The following is a 12133-nucleotide window of genomic DNA, read 5'->3' on the forward strand; positions in this document are numbered from 1 at the left end:
TGGCTGTATTGATGTTCACGAAAATGACCTGCCCACAGATGTGTCTTCAGTACAAAATTGTTTACAAACATATCACAGACTGTGTGATCATTACACAGGTGATACAAATGGGCTCGATGTTTCAGAGTCGTGTTTAAAACTGTGCTTGTATTTACTGCCTGGTCTGTGAGGATGGAAGTGAGGACACCGGATGCAGTAATTCCCTCTTTCTGTCCCCATGTACCTGGCTGGGGTGCTGTGTGCAGCAGACATTCCTGCCCAGGAGGCTCTGGTCCTGAGACCCATCCCCTGTTCCTTCCTGATGACTGTCTTCTGCACTGGAGGGTCAGAGTCATTCCCCTCCAGTCACAACTCAACGAGCACATGTCACCCATCTGACCTGCTCTGTCCAATGCGGTGTCCGCAAGCCACATGCAGTTACTGAGGATGAGTTGTGGGTGGTCCCAGGAGAGAGGTGCTATAGTTGAAATGCCCACCAGATGTTTACGATTTATTATAAAGTAATGTGAAATTATCAATATTTAATATTTAATTTGTACTCAAATATCTTCCACTACCGGAGTGAAACACAATATATAATGGAAATGAATCCCACCTGTTTCCTCTCCTCCAGGTGTCACTACGCCTGAGTGACACTCAGAGAAAGTGCTGAACCAGGTTGGGGGGGCCCTTCCCTGCCACCATCCCGTTTGCGGGTGAGGGCTGAGCTGAGACCAGCCAGGGGCATACAGCTGTGGCGGAGGGTTTGTGTCTGACCTGACTGGGCACCTAGGGGGATGTCACAGTGCCCTCTATACTAGTTGGCTCCATTCCGAGTCCCAGGTGGCCTTGGAGCCTGGGGCCTTAGGAGTTCAGCTGAGCTCGCAGCTTCTGGGGATTAAACCAGGACCTTTTGCCAAGGAGCAGCCCAGTCACGATAATATGGAAATTGCAGGACCATTACTTGTGGACACAGGTCTCTGGAGTTCTATCCTTTTGTCACTCCTCTACCAGAAGTGACACTGGGACAGCCTGGTCCTGCCGCCCTGAATCTACCCTCTGCACAGCTGCCTGAGGCTGGAAGGAGGGGCTGCTGGGAGAGCTGAGAAATGGGACCTGGGACAAACAATCTCATGACTTTGCCCACAGTCCTCGTGGGGCCAGAGGAGAGTGTGACACAGAAGGAGGTTTTTGTCTCACTTCCCCGTCTGCCTGTGTCACTGTGAGTTTTACTACCGCTGTCCCACACCTGACAGTAGTAGTCAGCCTCGTCCTGGGCCTGGGCCCCGCTGATGGTCAGGGTGGCCGTGTTCCCCGAGTTGGAGCCTGAGAATCGATCAGGGATCCCAGAGGGCCGGTTGCTATCCCTATAGATGACCATTACAGGGGCCTGGCCGGGCTTCTGCTGGTACCACTGCACATAATAACTTCCAATGCTGTTTCCCCCACAGGTGATCCTGGCCGTCTGTCCCGGCTGCACTGACACCGAGGGCGGCTGTGTCAGCTCATAGGAGGCCACAGATCCTGCAAGAGAGGAAAGGAGGGGTTACATTCCAGATGAGGGGCGCATTATGTGGAAACCCCCTCCTGCCTGACCTGCACTGAGTTCCCGGCAGGCAATTTGGGGGCCCTAGGACTCCCCCACTCATCAGTCTCATCCTCAGCGGCCTGTGGGACTGGCTGGTGGGTGGCACTGTGGACAGTGAGAGGACCCCAGTCACTCAGACTCAGAGAGCACAGTGGAGTCCAGCCCCACCAGCCCTGCGTGCACCTGCAGGATCAAGAGCTTCCTGCCCCACAGGCAGCGCCCTACTCAGCCAAGGTCAGGGTCAGGGTCAGGCTTGTCCAGGTCCCTGGGGCTGGGGGAGGGTGGGAGCCTGGGCGCAGCACCTGTGCAGTGAGCGAGGAGGCCGAGGAGGAGAGGGGTCCAGGCCATGGTGGAGGTGCCCCACTTCTGCTCCCTGAGGCCCGAGGCTGGGCAGCTTTCCTTCCAGGCCTCTCTTATCCCCTTGCTGCAGGGAGAGCTGCTGGGTATGCAAATCAGCCAGGGCTCAGGGCTGGTGCCTGAGAGCTGTGTGTTCCTGATGGGGGCTCAGCCTGAGAGACTCAGGGAAGGGAGGGGCAGTCCCTGCTGACCCCACCTCAGACCAGGGGATTCCGGTTCATCCCCTGGTGCAACAAAGTGGGACTGACATCTGCACCCCAGACTGTCTCATGGCCTCACTCCTGTGCTGGACTGGCTAGAGATGAGCTAGAGGTGACGTCTGTCTGCATGTTCTGAACCCGCTAGAGAGCGTTAACTGTAGTGGTGACGATGAGGTCCGAGCAGGGACCCACCCCAGTGACAGTGTGTGAGCATCAGAGCTGAATGACATCCCCACCTTGCTCAGGGCACAAGGAGCACTTGGAGCCCCTGAGATGCCGTCAGTTCAAGTCAGTTCCAGCTCCTGGGACAGGTCATAGATGCTGTGTCCCATGTCCCCAGTGTGCGCTAGTGTCAGGGTCAGCCCCAGTGATAGAGCAGGAGTGACAGTTACAGAGTGTGAGCACGAATGGGGTGGGTGGACAGGAGCGAATTACCCAGGCCTGAGATGGAAAACAGGCCAATTCTACAGGAACCAAATCTGAGAGGCTCAGTCAAATGTTCTGTCATCCATGTGAAAGGTGATACGGTGGAAAAGTTACCACTCATTTTAAAGATGCGATGCGGTGCTTAATGTTCCCCTTGTTTTACCACAATTAAATATTTTAATTATTAATAAATGGACAGATAGTTCCAAAACATAAATTATAATAATCCCCCTGCATGGTACAATTCCTCCTGCCCAGGCCCTCCCAGTCTCCAGGAGGCTCTGCCAGGTGGTCTCTGGTGCCCCCTGGTGGCCTCCCCACACTGGCTGCTGGAGGAGCAGGTGTGTCCTGGGTCCAGGTGCTGAGTCTGAACCTACTGCTTAGGTGGTAACACACTGATCCACGGACTGCTGATCCCAGGGGGTGTTGCTGTTCTCCACATAACCACCGCCGGCCTCAAGACCAGGCACAAGAGGCTCAGATGGCCCATGAAAATACCAACAGGCTCACTGGGAGGAGGAGAGGGCAGGGCTCACCGGACCATCCCTGAAATATCCCTTGGGTGGTGGTGTTCCTGGGTGTGGTTCTGGGGACAGAGGACTCAGAGGCTGCTTCTCACTGAGGCCACCGCTAGTACAGGTTGAAAACAGGGCGCTGGCGGCATCTTCCCCAAAGACTGAGACAGGAGACGCTCACCGAGCATCAGTGACTCAGCCCCACTCTGTCTGCCAGACACTGTGTCCTGGGTAGGACGTGTGAACGGGACCAGTCCTGCCTCTCACATGCCAGTGTGCAATGGGAGCACCCAGTGGACACGCTGGTTCAGGTGACACAGCACAGTCACCGCCAGCTTCTATGTGAATGTTGTCTCCCTTCCTGATTTAACAGTCACACGATTGCTCTTCCTGAGTCCCTCTTGGCCGGTGTTGACCTTGTGGCTCCGTGCTGACCCGTGGGTGTGTCACCCAGCTGGGTTTTTTCCAAAGAACTTGAGCTCCTATGAAGGAATGGAACAGACTAGATTTGTGCTGCTCCTGTCCCCTTGACACTGGGTGTGACAGGTAAGCTGCAGCGGCCATGCTGAGGTCCATCTGCAACAAGGAGAGCAGAGCCTCACTGCAGAGATGTCGGTAAAGAAAGGGAGAGACATTAGGACCTCACAGGGCTGGTGGGTGTCTGCGGACAACCGTTGGGCCCCGGACTCGTTCCTACAGGAGGAAAAGATCTCTTGTCTGCCCACGTCTCTCATTGTCGGGTGTGTGTTTTGAATTAAAAAAAATTCCCGACTACTGAGGAAAAATAATAGGCACTAATAAATTAATCAAAAATGAGAATAATTATAGGGAAATAACTGTACAGCTGCTGTAGTATTCAGAGAATTAGATGAGATCAGACAAGAATGGTCAGGCAAGTCCTGTGTGGGGACAGGCTGCAGGGGTCTCTCTGGAGGGGACCCTGGAGCAGCGATCATAGTGGGAAAAGGAAGCAGTAGGAGGACGTGAGTGTGGGGACAGCAGGGTCCATGCCCTGGGGGAAGGGTCTGGTCTGTCTGAGCAGGAAGGACAGTGAGAAGCTAAGGTGGTTATGGTGCAAACCAGGTCGGCCCCATGTGACATAAATCTGTAGCATTAAGGGAGGAGGGGCAGGACAGATGTCACACTGAGCTCACACACCTGGCCCAGGAGTCAGAGCAGCTGAAGGGGGACCCAGGGGAGGGAGGAGCCACTGCACTGTGATCTCTGTCCTGTGTCAGCCAGGTGACCCGAGCAGGTGACCCACCAGGACTGTCCCTACACAGGGGCTGCTGCTTCCCTTCCTGGTTTGCACAGGAAGTCACACGGGACCTTGTCTTGTGACACAGAGAATTCTGACAGCACTTCTCTCCTGCTGCCAAAGTTCCAACTTGTGAGAAAATGTCACATTGGAACTGAACTAGGTATGAGTGAGGCACCTGAGTTTATCATAACAGGTTCCTCTTCCTCTCAAAACTTTGAGGTAACGTTGTCATAACTTTACTTTATCATGTATTATAAACCACAACACACACTGTTGTAGGCTTTTTGCATTAAACAGTGATGTATTTTGCGGAATAATATGACAAAACATTTCATATTTGTCCACGTGGTAATCATACCTGATGCCGTTAATTTCTCTGTGTAGATTCCCATTTCTCTCTGTCCTGGGCGTGTCCGCTGCCCTTTCTGGGTCAGAGTGTCCGCAGGTGTCAGTTCTCCAAGTTTCTGTACATCTGAGAAAGTTCAACTTTGCTTCCTGTTTTGGAAGATATTTTCACTGGGGAAAGACTTGAAAATGGAGAGGTTTTTGTTTTAGTTTTGTTGTTGCTGATAGTTTTCTAGTGACTCTGCTCCCCTGTCCCTTTGTCTGTGTTGTTTCCAGGGAGACCTCTGCCCGGATCCCTCTGCTTCATCCTCTCCATGGACGGGCCTCGGGTCTCTGAGGCTTTGTTGTCAGCACTGGACCAGGAATTTGACTGTGATGGGTGTTGATGTTTCCTGTGTGTTTTGTACTTCAGTGTTGCTGAGGTTCTTGGATTTGTAGGATCTCAGTTTTCACTGAAATGGGTACATTTTTGGCCAGTATTTCCTTAAATATTTTTTCTACCTCCCCCAAACGTCTCTGCTTCAAAGACTGCAATCACGGCACGTGAGGCTCCCTCATGCCCTCCAGCACATGATGCTTCTGTGTGTGTGTTCAGTGAGGTTTGTGACTGTGGTCTTGTCTCCTCTCTGCAGTGTCTCCTCCACGTCATCTATTCACTGGGTCCTCTGGGGTGGTGAACCGGCCATCAGTCCCATCAGGGTCATTTGTCTCAGACGCTGCAGTTTCCGCATCTGTGTGCTGACTTGGCCGTGGTGTTCGTCCTCCTGGTCTGCGGTTCCCGCGTTCCAGCGTTCCCCTGCCCACCGGAACCAGGGAACACGGGTTTCTAAAATCCATCACTGACCCCTCAGTCACGGGTGACATTTCACAGCAAGGACGATTGGCTGATTTTGTTGCTTATCAGAGCTCGTATTTTCTTGCTTCCAATCAGGAATATTTGATGCGACACCGGACTTGGTGAATATTCCCTTGTTGGTGAACAATACTTGTGTTTCTATGTGTGTTTTGTCTGCTGTTCCAGGTTATTGTGGATTCATTCGAGTTAATGCAAACAGTTGGATCCTTCGTCAGTTGTGCTCACACGTTCGCAGGTGGGACCACAGCAGGGAGGAGTCGGGTGCTAATTTCCCACTTCAAGGCTCAGCTCTCTGACAGGTCTGTCTGGTGTCCTTATGAGGTCTTGTCCTCTCTGACTGTGGGACAAGTGTTTGTTCTGATTGTGTGTGTGAGCTCGGCAGGTGGTTTCTCGTGTCTCTGGGTGGTTCTCTGTGGCCTCAGGGGGTCTCCTCACACTGTGTGTGTTATAGAACAGACCCAGGGTGGACGATATACCATTACCAAATGGACCCAATCTTCCTCCTGGGTCCCCTGTACTAGGTTCACCTTGCCCATCACCAGCAAATTATAGCTCTCAATGTCAGAGATTGGTGAAAAGGAAAGGAATTATTTATTCACAAGTTATACAGTCTTAGAGGAATAATTTAATGTCTTCATTGACATCCCAAAGTCCCTAAGAATATGCACGAAGCCACAGTCTTTCCTTCCCCCTCTGCCAGGTCGGGGTACCATATCTCAGATAAAGAATTAGAGGTCCGTGGCTCAGGTAGCCTCCAGTTCTTTCCAGTAATCCATGGCCGGCCTCCCTCGGTTCCCAGCACCATCAGCTGTGTAGCTGCAGCGATCTCCAGTTCTTAATCCAAACCCACGCGGCACCTTCTGCTGGCCAATCAGCAAGAGTCCTGTCACCCCTTTCCTTCCTGCAGCGTCTCTCCTTCATGCTTCCACATCGCTAAGGGAGAGCTCTGCATCGCTGCCACATCTTTTTTCCGTCTTCCTAAGCTGCGTGGCAAAGGGAACCCCAAAGCCACTGGGTTCCAAACTTTTTCATGGCTGCCACTCCTGGGTTTAATCCCTGTGCCAATCTTCCTCTGCAGCCCCATTTCCGACTCCTCCCACAAGCGGCTACATCTGCCAGCTTTCCAGTACCTTTCCAGCTTTTCTGAGCTTCCACAGTAAGTCCAGGCAGGCGAGGCCACATGGCATGGAGCCAAACATCTCCAAGCTCTCAGGCAGGTGCAGGGGCTCCAACCAGGGGAGCTGCCTCCTGGGAGCTCCATCCTGGGTTGAAGTCACTCCCATCTCCCTGGCTCAAAGCAAGGCCACAGCCATTTAACGTATCCATGAAACCAGGTACAGTCATAGACATGCCAAATGACCCTGCCTGAGGTTATCTGCAAAACTGTTGCTGTGCAGAACAACTCTCATTGGCCCTGTTCCATGTGTCCCATCCCTTAGTTCAGACTTGTGGGGGTGAGGGCATCCTATATTTTTCATATTTCCTGGACACCCTGAGTTCTGGACCCCAGTATAAATCCCTCTTTTGGGGGGCCCTGGCTGCACCCTGTTGCATGTGCTGATCAGATTCAGGAAATGGGCAGTCAGTTCCCTGGAGGCACACAGGGGATGGAGAACCTCATGCAGAGGGTTTGTGGGTGATCTATCTGGAGTAAACATGAGAGTTAAGAGTGGGGACCTGCAACGGGGTGACAAGTGAGGACTCAGGTGTAAAGTCATCCTGACCCTGAGACACCCTCTGAGAGGGGTGTGGCCTTGCAGGGTTGGTCCTCTCCACTAGGAGCACTTCCCTGTGAGGGGAGAGCTGGGAGCTGCCAGGACCCAGCAGGGGAGGGAGGGAGGGTCAGCCCTGAGGAGGGGATGCAGGTGGATCCTCAGCAGCCCCTCTACAGGTTTTGCTCTGTTCAGAAGACAGGCAGGCTGCCAGGACGTCCTGGGGCCTCCTGAGCTTCTTGGAGCTGGGTAGTTCTGGGGATAAGTCCAGGACCTCTGACCAATGAAGGGCCCAGTCGCCTTTACAAGGATAATCAAGGATAACTAGCCCTGGATGTGTGTCCTGGTCTGTTGTCCTTCCACTCCCGCCCTCTGTCTGTAACTCACAGCAGGCCCTGGAAACACCAGGTCCTCCCCGTCCTGTGAGACTGAACCCCTGCTGTGCCACCCTCTGCACAGCTGCCTGAGGCTGAGGAGGGGCAGCCTGAGGATCTGAGGTCTGGGGACCTGGGCCAGACCTGCTCATGGCTTTGTCTCCTGTCCTATTTGGGCTGGAGGAGAGTGTGACACAGAAGGGGAAGGGGGTTTGTGTCTCACTTCCCTGTTGGCCTGTGTCACTGTGAGGATTATCACTGCTGTCAGCTGAGAGACAATGATAGTCAGCCTCGTCCTCGGCCAGGGCCCCGCTGATGGTCAGGGTGGCCGTCTTCCCTGAGCTAGAGCCAGCGAATCTGTCAGGGATCCCTGAGGGTCGCTTGCTGTCCTCATAAATGACCAGCACAGGGGCCTGGCCTGGCTTCTGCTGGTACCAGTAAGTATATTTTTTATCCAGTAAATCCCCGGTGCAGGTGATCCTGGCCGTCTCTCCCAAGGCCACTGACAAGGGAGACGACTGGGTCAGTTCGTAGGAGGCCACAGAGCCTGTAAAGGAGGAGAGGGGAGGGGGTTGAAGATAAAGAACCGAGACCAGCAGGTTCTGCCTTGGGACTGTGCTGGACTGAGCTCAGGGTTTGGGGCAGGTCCAGCTTGGGGTCCCCGGGGGCCTGAGCCTGCAGGCAGGGCCTGTGAGGAAGCACCTGTGCAGAGGGTGAGGAGGGGGAGCAGGAGCAGGGTCCAGGCCATGGCGGTGGCGTCTCGGGTTCTGCTCTGTGCCCACAGCTGAGGTTGGTCTCTGGGACTCTCTTATCCTTTGCCAGGGGCTCCTCATGCAAATCTCCCTCCTTCCCTCCTTGGCCTCCCTGACAAGGGCAGTGGGGCAGAGTGTAGGTGGGCTCAGGGAGCATTTAAATTCAAGCCCTCACTCCCAGGCCTGTACCCAGTCTTCCCATCTCTGTCTGATCCCCGGTACCTCCTTGGGCTGGGGGCAACCGTCCGTCATCCTCTCTGGTGAGGAGGTCATCCGTGGATGGGGCGAACTGATAGGGACAGGGGTCCTGCTGGGGTATGAGAGGCCACATTCCATGATCACACACTGTGACATGGGTCACATATGTTCCAAGAGAAAAATCTCCTTATCTTTTGTGGAAAACACATATAGTTTTGGGGAGATGTAGAGATTTGCAGAGTATCTTGATGACAGCAGGCGCAGACTCACTGAAGGAAGAACCATCAGACCACCCAGGACAGCCCCGCCGCTGTTTCTGTGCTTGACAGTGTTGTCGAAAGAGGATGAAGAGGAGAAGAAGTGCGAAAAAAGATTTGCAAACTAAATATCAAATGAAAAATTACTCCCAGAGTATAGAAAGAACTCTTAAAACTAAAGAGTGGAAAGATAACTAACTGATTGAACACCTTTAGAGACCGGAAAATGGTTTCTGAACAAGAACAGACAGGTCCTGGAAGAGACAGAAAATGGCAACAAGAACATGGAAAGATGCTCCTCCTTAGCCAGCAGGGAAATGCAAGTTAAAATATCGGGGAGATCACCGCGCACCTGTCAGAATGGGAAGGTAGGAAATGTGAAAAGCCCCAGTGATGGCAGGACAGGGAGAGATGGGGTCACCGAGGCCCGGCTGAGGGGGCATGAACTGACATCGGCACTGGGAAGTGTTTGGCAGCTTCTTAAGGAAGCGAACCAGTGGTTCTCATGCGGCCCAGCGATCGCAGTTCAGGGCATTTATTTCAGACAACTGCAAATTGACGTCCACACAGAAACCACCCACACGTGTGTGTTCCTGGGACGCTGGTGCCCAGTCTCCCAAGGTGAGAACCTTCCAGGCGTCTCTGCACAGGTGGGTGGTTGCACAGAATGGGATCCACCCAGACCACGGAATTCTGCTCAGCAAGGAAAAGAAACCAACTCAATATACAGCAAGGTGGAGCAATCTCGTGGAGTTATGGAAAGCAAATTCTGCCAATCCCAGAATGCTAACTACTACGAGATTTGACTTATTTTATGTCACTAGGTAATTTCTGCAGAGAAAAGGTGCTAGAAATGAAGGACTCATTAGTGGTGCAGGGTTAGGTGCAGGGAAGGGCACCTGGGTGGGAGGTGGGTGCTGTTATAGGAGGACAAGAAGAGGGTCCAGGGGAAATGAGACCCATCAGTCCTGAAGGCAAGTTCCACAGTGCCCCCTGCTGTCCACAGCGTGAGTGACATGCTACAATGTTTAGTTCCTTCAATGGAGTGACTGTTCATTACTTTCAGCCCTCAAGAAATGCTGATGGTGGTGTGTATCACCTGCACCCCCACCCAACGTCAGCCCAGCCCCTCCTCCTGTCGCATGAGCAGGAGCCCTCACTGTGCGGTTAGGATTTTCCCAGAGTCCCCCAGACAGTGAGGCTGAGTCAAGACTCCAGTCCAGGAGCCCCACCTCAGAGACTGACCTGTGCGTTAAGCGGCTCTTTGCATCGGGAGTCACAATTATAATGTCCAATGTCACTGCTGCTCCTGACAGAACGTGGTCACATCTGTCCAGGGGCCACACATGCCTGGGAGAAGAGAGGTCAGGACAGAGTGGGCCACACACAGATGGGAGGGACAGATGTGGGCTGGGGTGAGAACAGGTTCGGGGACCACAAGGAGCTTGGGGGGAGGGAGAGCAGGTTCCCTGTGATTCACAGAGGGTGCCTTCCTGTGGTGACTGTCACTGAGCTGTGAGTGGCATGTGCACAGGAGTAAAGGCACTCCCAGTGTGGTCCTGGGAGGGGCAGTAGACGGGCAGACTCCCGGGCGCACCCTGCCCTGCTGCAGCTGCAGCTGCATCTTATTGGGGAGTGGATGAGGTCAATTTCCAGCGTTGGTGTTCACTGTTTTCTCTTTAATTTTGAATGCATTCTGTTGCTCTCTCAGCAAGTGCTGAGTGTTTTCTTTGGTAGCATCTCATCGGCTGTCAATCTCATCCCGTGCATTTTGAATCCCCAACATTACAGCTTTTATATCTAGGTCTCCAATTTGGACTTTTGGCCTCTGTGTCTTCCCTTGTCATGTCAAATCATCCGTCCTCCCTTATGAACGGTGGAAACACCGTTACAGTCATCTTTCCTGTCTCCTAGTCCACAAACTGTGTCGTCTCGGCCACTTCAGGGCCATTCTGGACAAAGTGGTTTCTATATTCATAACAGTCCTGTTTTCCTGATTATTCGCAGGAAAGTCTGACAGGGTGCCAGGCAATGTGACTGATTCCTGTTGGATCTGGAACATGTGTGTGTCCCACTGTGTCGGGGATTCCTATTTGGGAGTCAGTGACTTTCCTGGTCACAGGTCCATCCTGTCTCCACCTGCTCTCACTGAAACTTTCTGAGATGCCACCAGCACACACATTTTTGGGGACTAAGTTCCCTTCCGTGGGGCACAGATCTTCTGACTCATCCTCCTCATGCCTGAACTGGGAGCTCCCCACCAACTGGGCACAAGCACTGTAGGCTGGAGTGCTGACTCTGTGATTATCCCCTCCTGTGTCCTTGGGTGACTCCCTCCTCAGCCTCAGCTGGTTTCTCCCATGTGCGCTCACCAGTCTCGTGGGAACATTTGCAGATGCCCCCAGTGTCATCTCTGTGGGGCCCTTTCCTCTCCCACACACTCCCCCTGGGCTGTTATTTTCTCTCTGGGCCCTGGAGACTCCCTCTGACACGGAGAACCTCACTCCGGAAGGTGTCAGGTGTCTCTCTGGAAGGAAACCAGAGGAAAGACCTAGGAATGGCAGAGTGGTGATAGCGGGTGACTCGGCTTGGGGCTGCTATGTCCTTCTGACCTGAGGCAGGGCCTTGGATCTTGGCATCGGTCGGTCACCAGGTCTGAGTCACGCTTGGGAAAAAGAATTACCATGAGGCAGGCAATTCTCTGTCCCAGGGTAACCTCCCGGTGTGGGCACAGCTGTGGTCACCGCGCCTCCAGCAGGGGTGCTGGCTGTGCAGACACTGGTTGGCCCCATTCACAGTCCTAGGTGGCCATGGAGCCTGGGGCCTGCCGAGCTGGCAGCTGTGGGCATTAATCCAGAACATTTCACAATGAGCGCCCCAGTCACCATGATGCAGAAATTCAAGGACCGTTACTTCGGGACACAGGTCTCTGCCAGGCCCTCTTTTCAGAACTGATTCTGTGGCCCAGACACAGCAGGCCAGCCTGGACCTGCCAGCCCTGAATCCACTCCTGTCCAACCCTCTGCACAGCTGCCTGAGGCTGGGAGGAGGGGCCACTGGGAGACCTGAGAAATGGGGCCTGGGCCAGAGCTGCTCAGGGCTTTGTCTGCCGTGCTCCTGGGGCCTGAGGAGAGTGTGACTCAGACTGAGGTTTTGGTCTCACTTCCCCGTCTGCCTGTGTCACTGTGAGTATTAGTACTGCTACTGGACGCTGCACAGTAGTAGTGAGCCTCGTCCTGGGCCTGGGCCCCGCTGATGGTCAGGGTGGCCGTGTTCCCCGAGTTGGAGCCTGAGAATCGGTCAGGGATCCCTG

General features: G+C 53.7%; 1 protein-coding gene and 3 gene segments (V, D, J or C); all 4 read right to left on the minus strand.

The window, feature by feature from the left end:
- LOC128779138 (immunoglobulin lambda-1 light chain) overlaps window positions 1-1985 on the minus strand; it is a 99507-nt gene extending 97522 nt beyond the window's left edge. The window contains exons 1-2 of one of the 4 annotated variants that reach the window (XM_053928368.1): window positions 1870-1984; window positions 1205-1503 (exon numbers count right to left, since the gene is read on the minus strand). In XM_053928368.1, the coding sequence (XP_053784343.1) occupies window positions 1205-1503; window positions 1870-1915 (345 nt within the window). In that variant the 5' untranslated portion in view covers window positions 1916-1984. Of the gene's footprint in view, window positions 1-1204; window positions 1504-1869 lie in introns of all 4 variants that reach the window. The other 3 variants (XM_053928371.1, XM_053928370.1, XM_053928369.1) reach the window with 3 other exon arrangements.
- LOC128781375 (immunoglobulin lambda variable 5-39-like) overlaps window positions 1-12133 on the minus strand; it is a 591472-nt gene that overhangs the window by 107861 nt on the left and 471478 nt on the right.
- The window catches only part of LOC112310504 (immunoglobulin lambda variable 5-45-like), a 715836-nt gene that overhangs the window by 103914 nt on the left and 599789 nt on the right, over window positions 1-12133 (minus strand).
- Window positions 1-12133, minus strand: part of LOC139441033 (probable non-functional immunoglobulin lambda variable 11-55) — a 511832-nt gene that overhangs the window by 89134 nt on the left and 410565 nt on the right.

The sequence above is a fragment of the Desmodus rotundus genome, chromosome 7, assembly GCF_022682495.2.
Source record: "Desmodus rotundus isolate HL8 chromosome 7, HLdesRot8A.1, whole genome shotgun sequence".
In the NCBI taxonomy this organism is placed as follows: domain Eukaryota; kingdom Metazoa; phylum Chordata; class Mammalia; order Chiroptera; family Phyllostomidae; genus Desmodus; species Desmodus rotundus.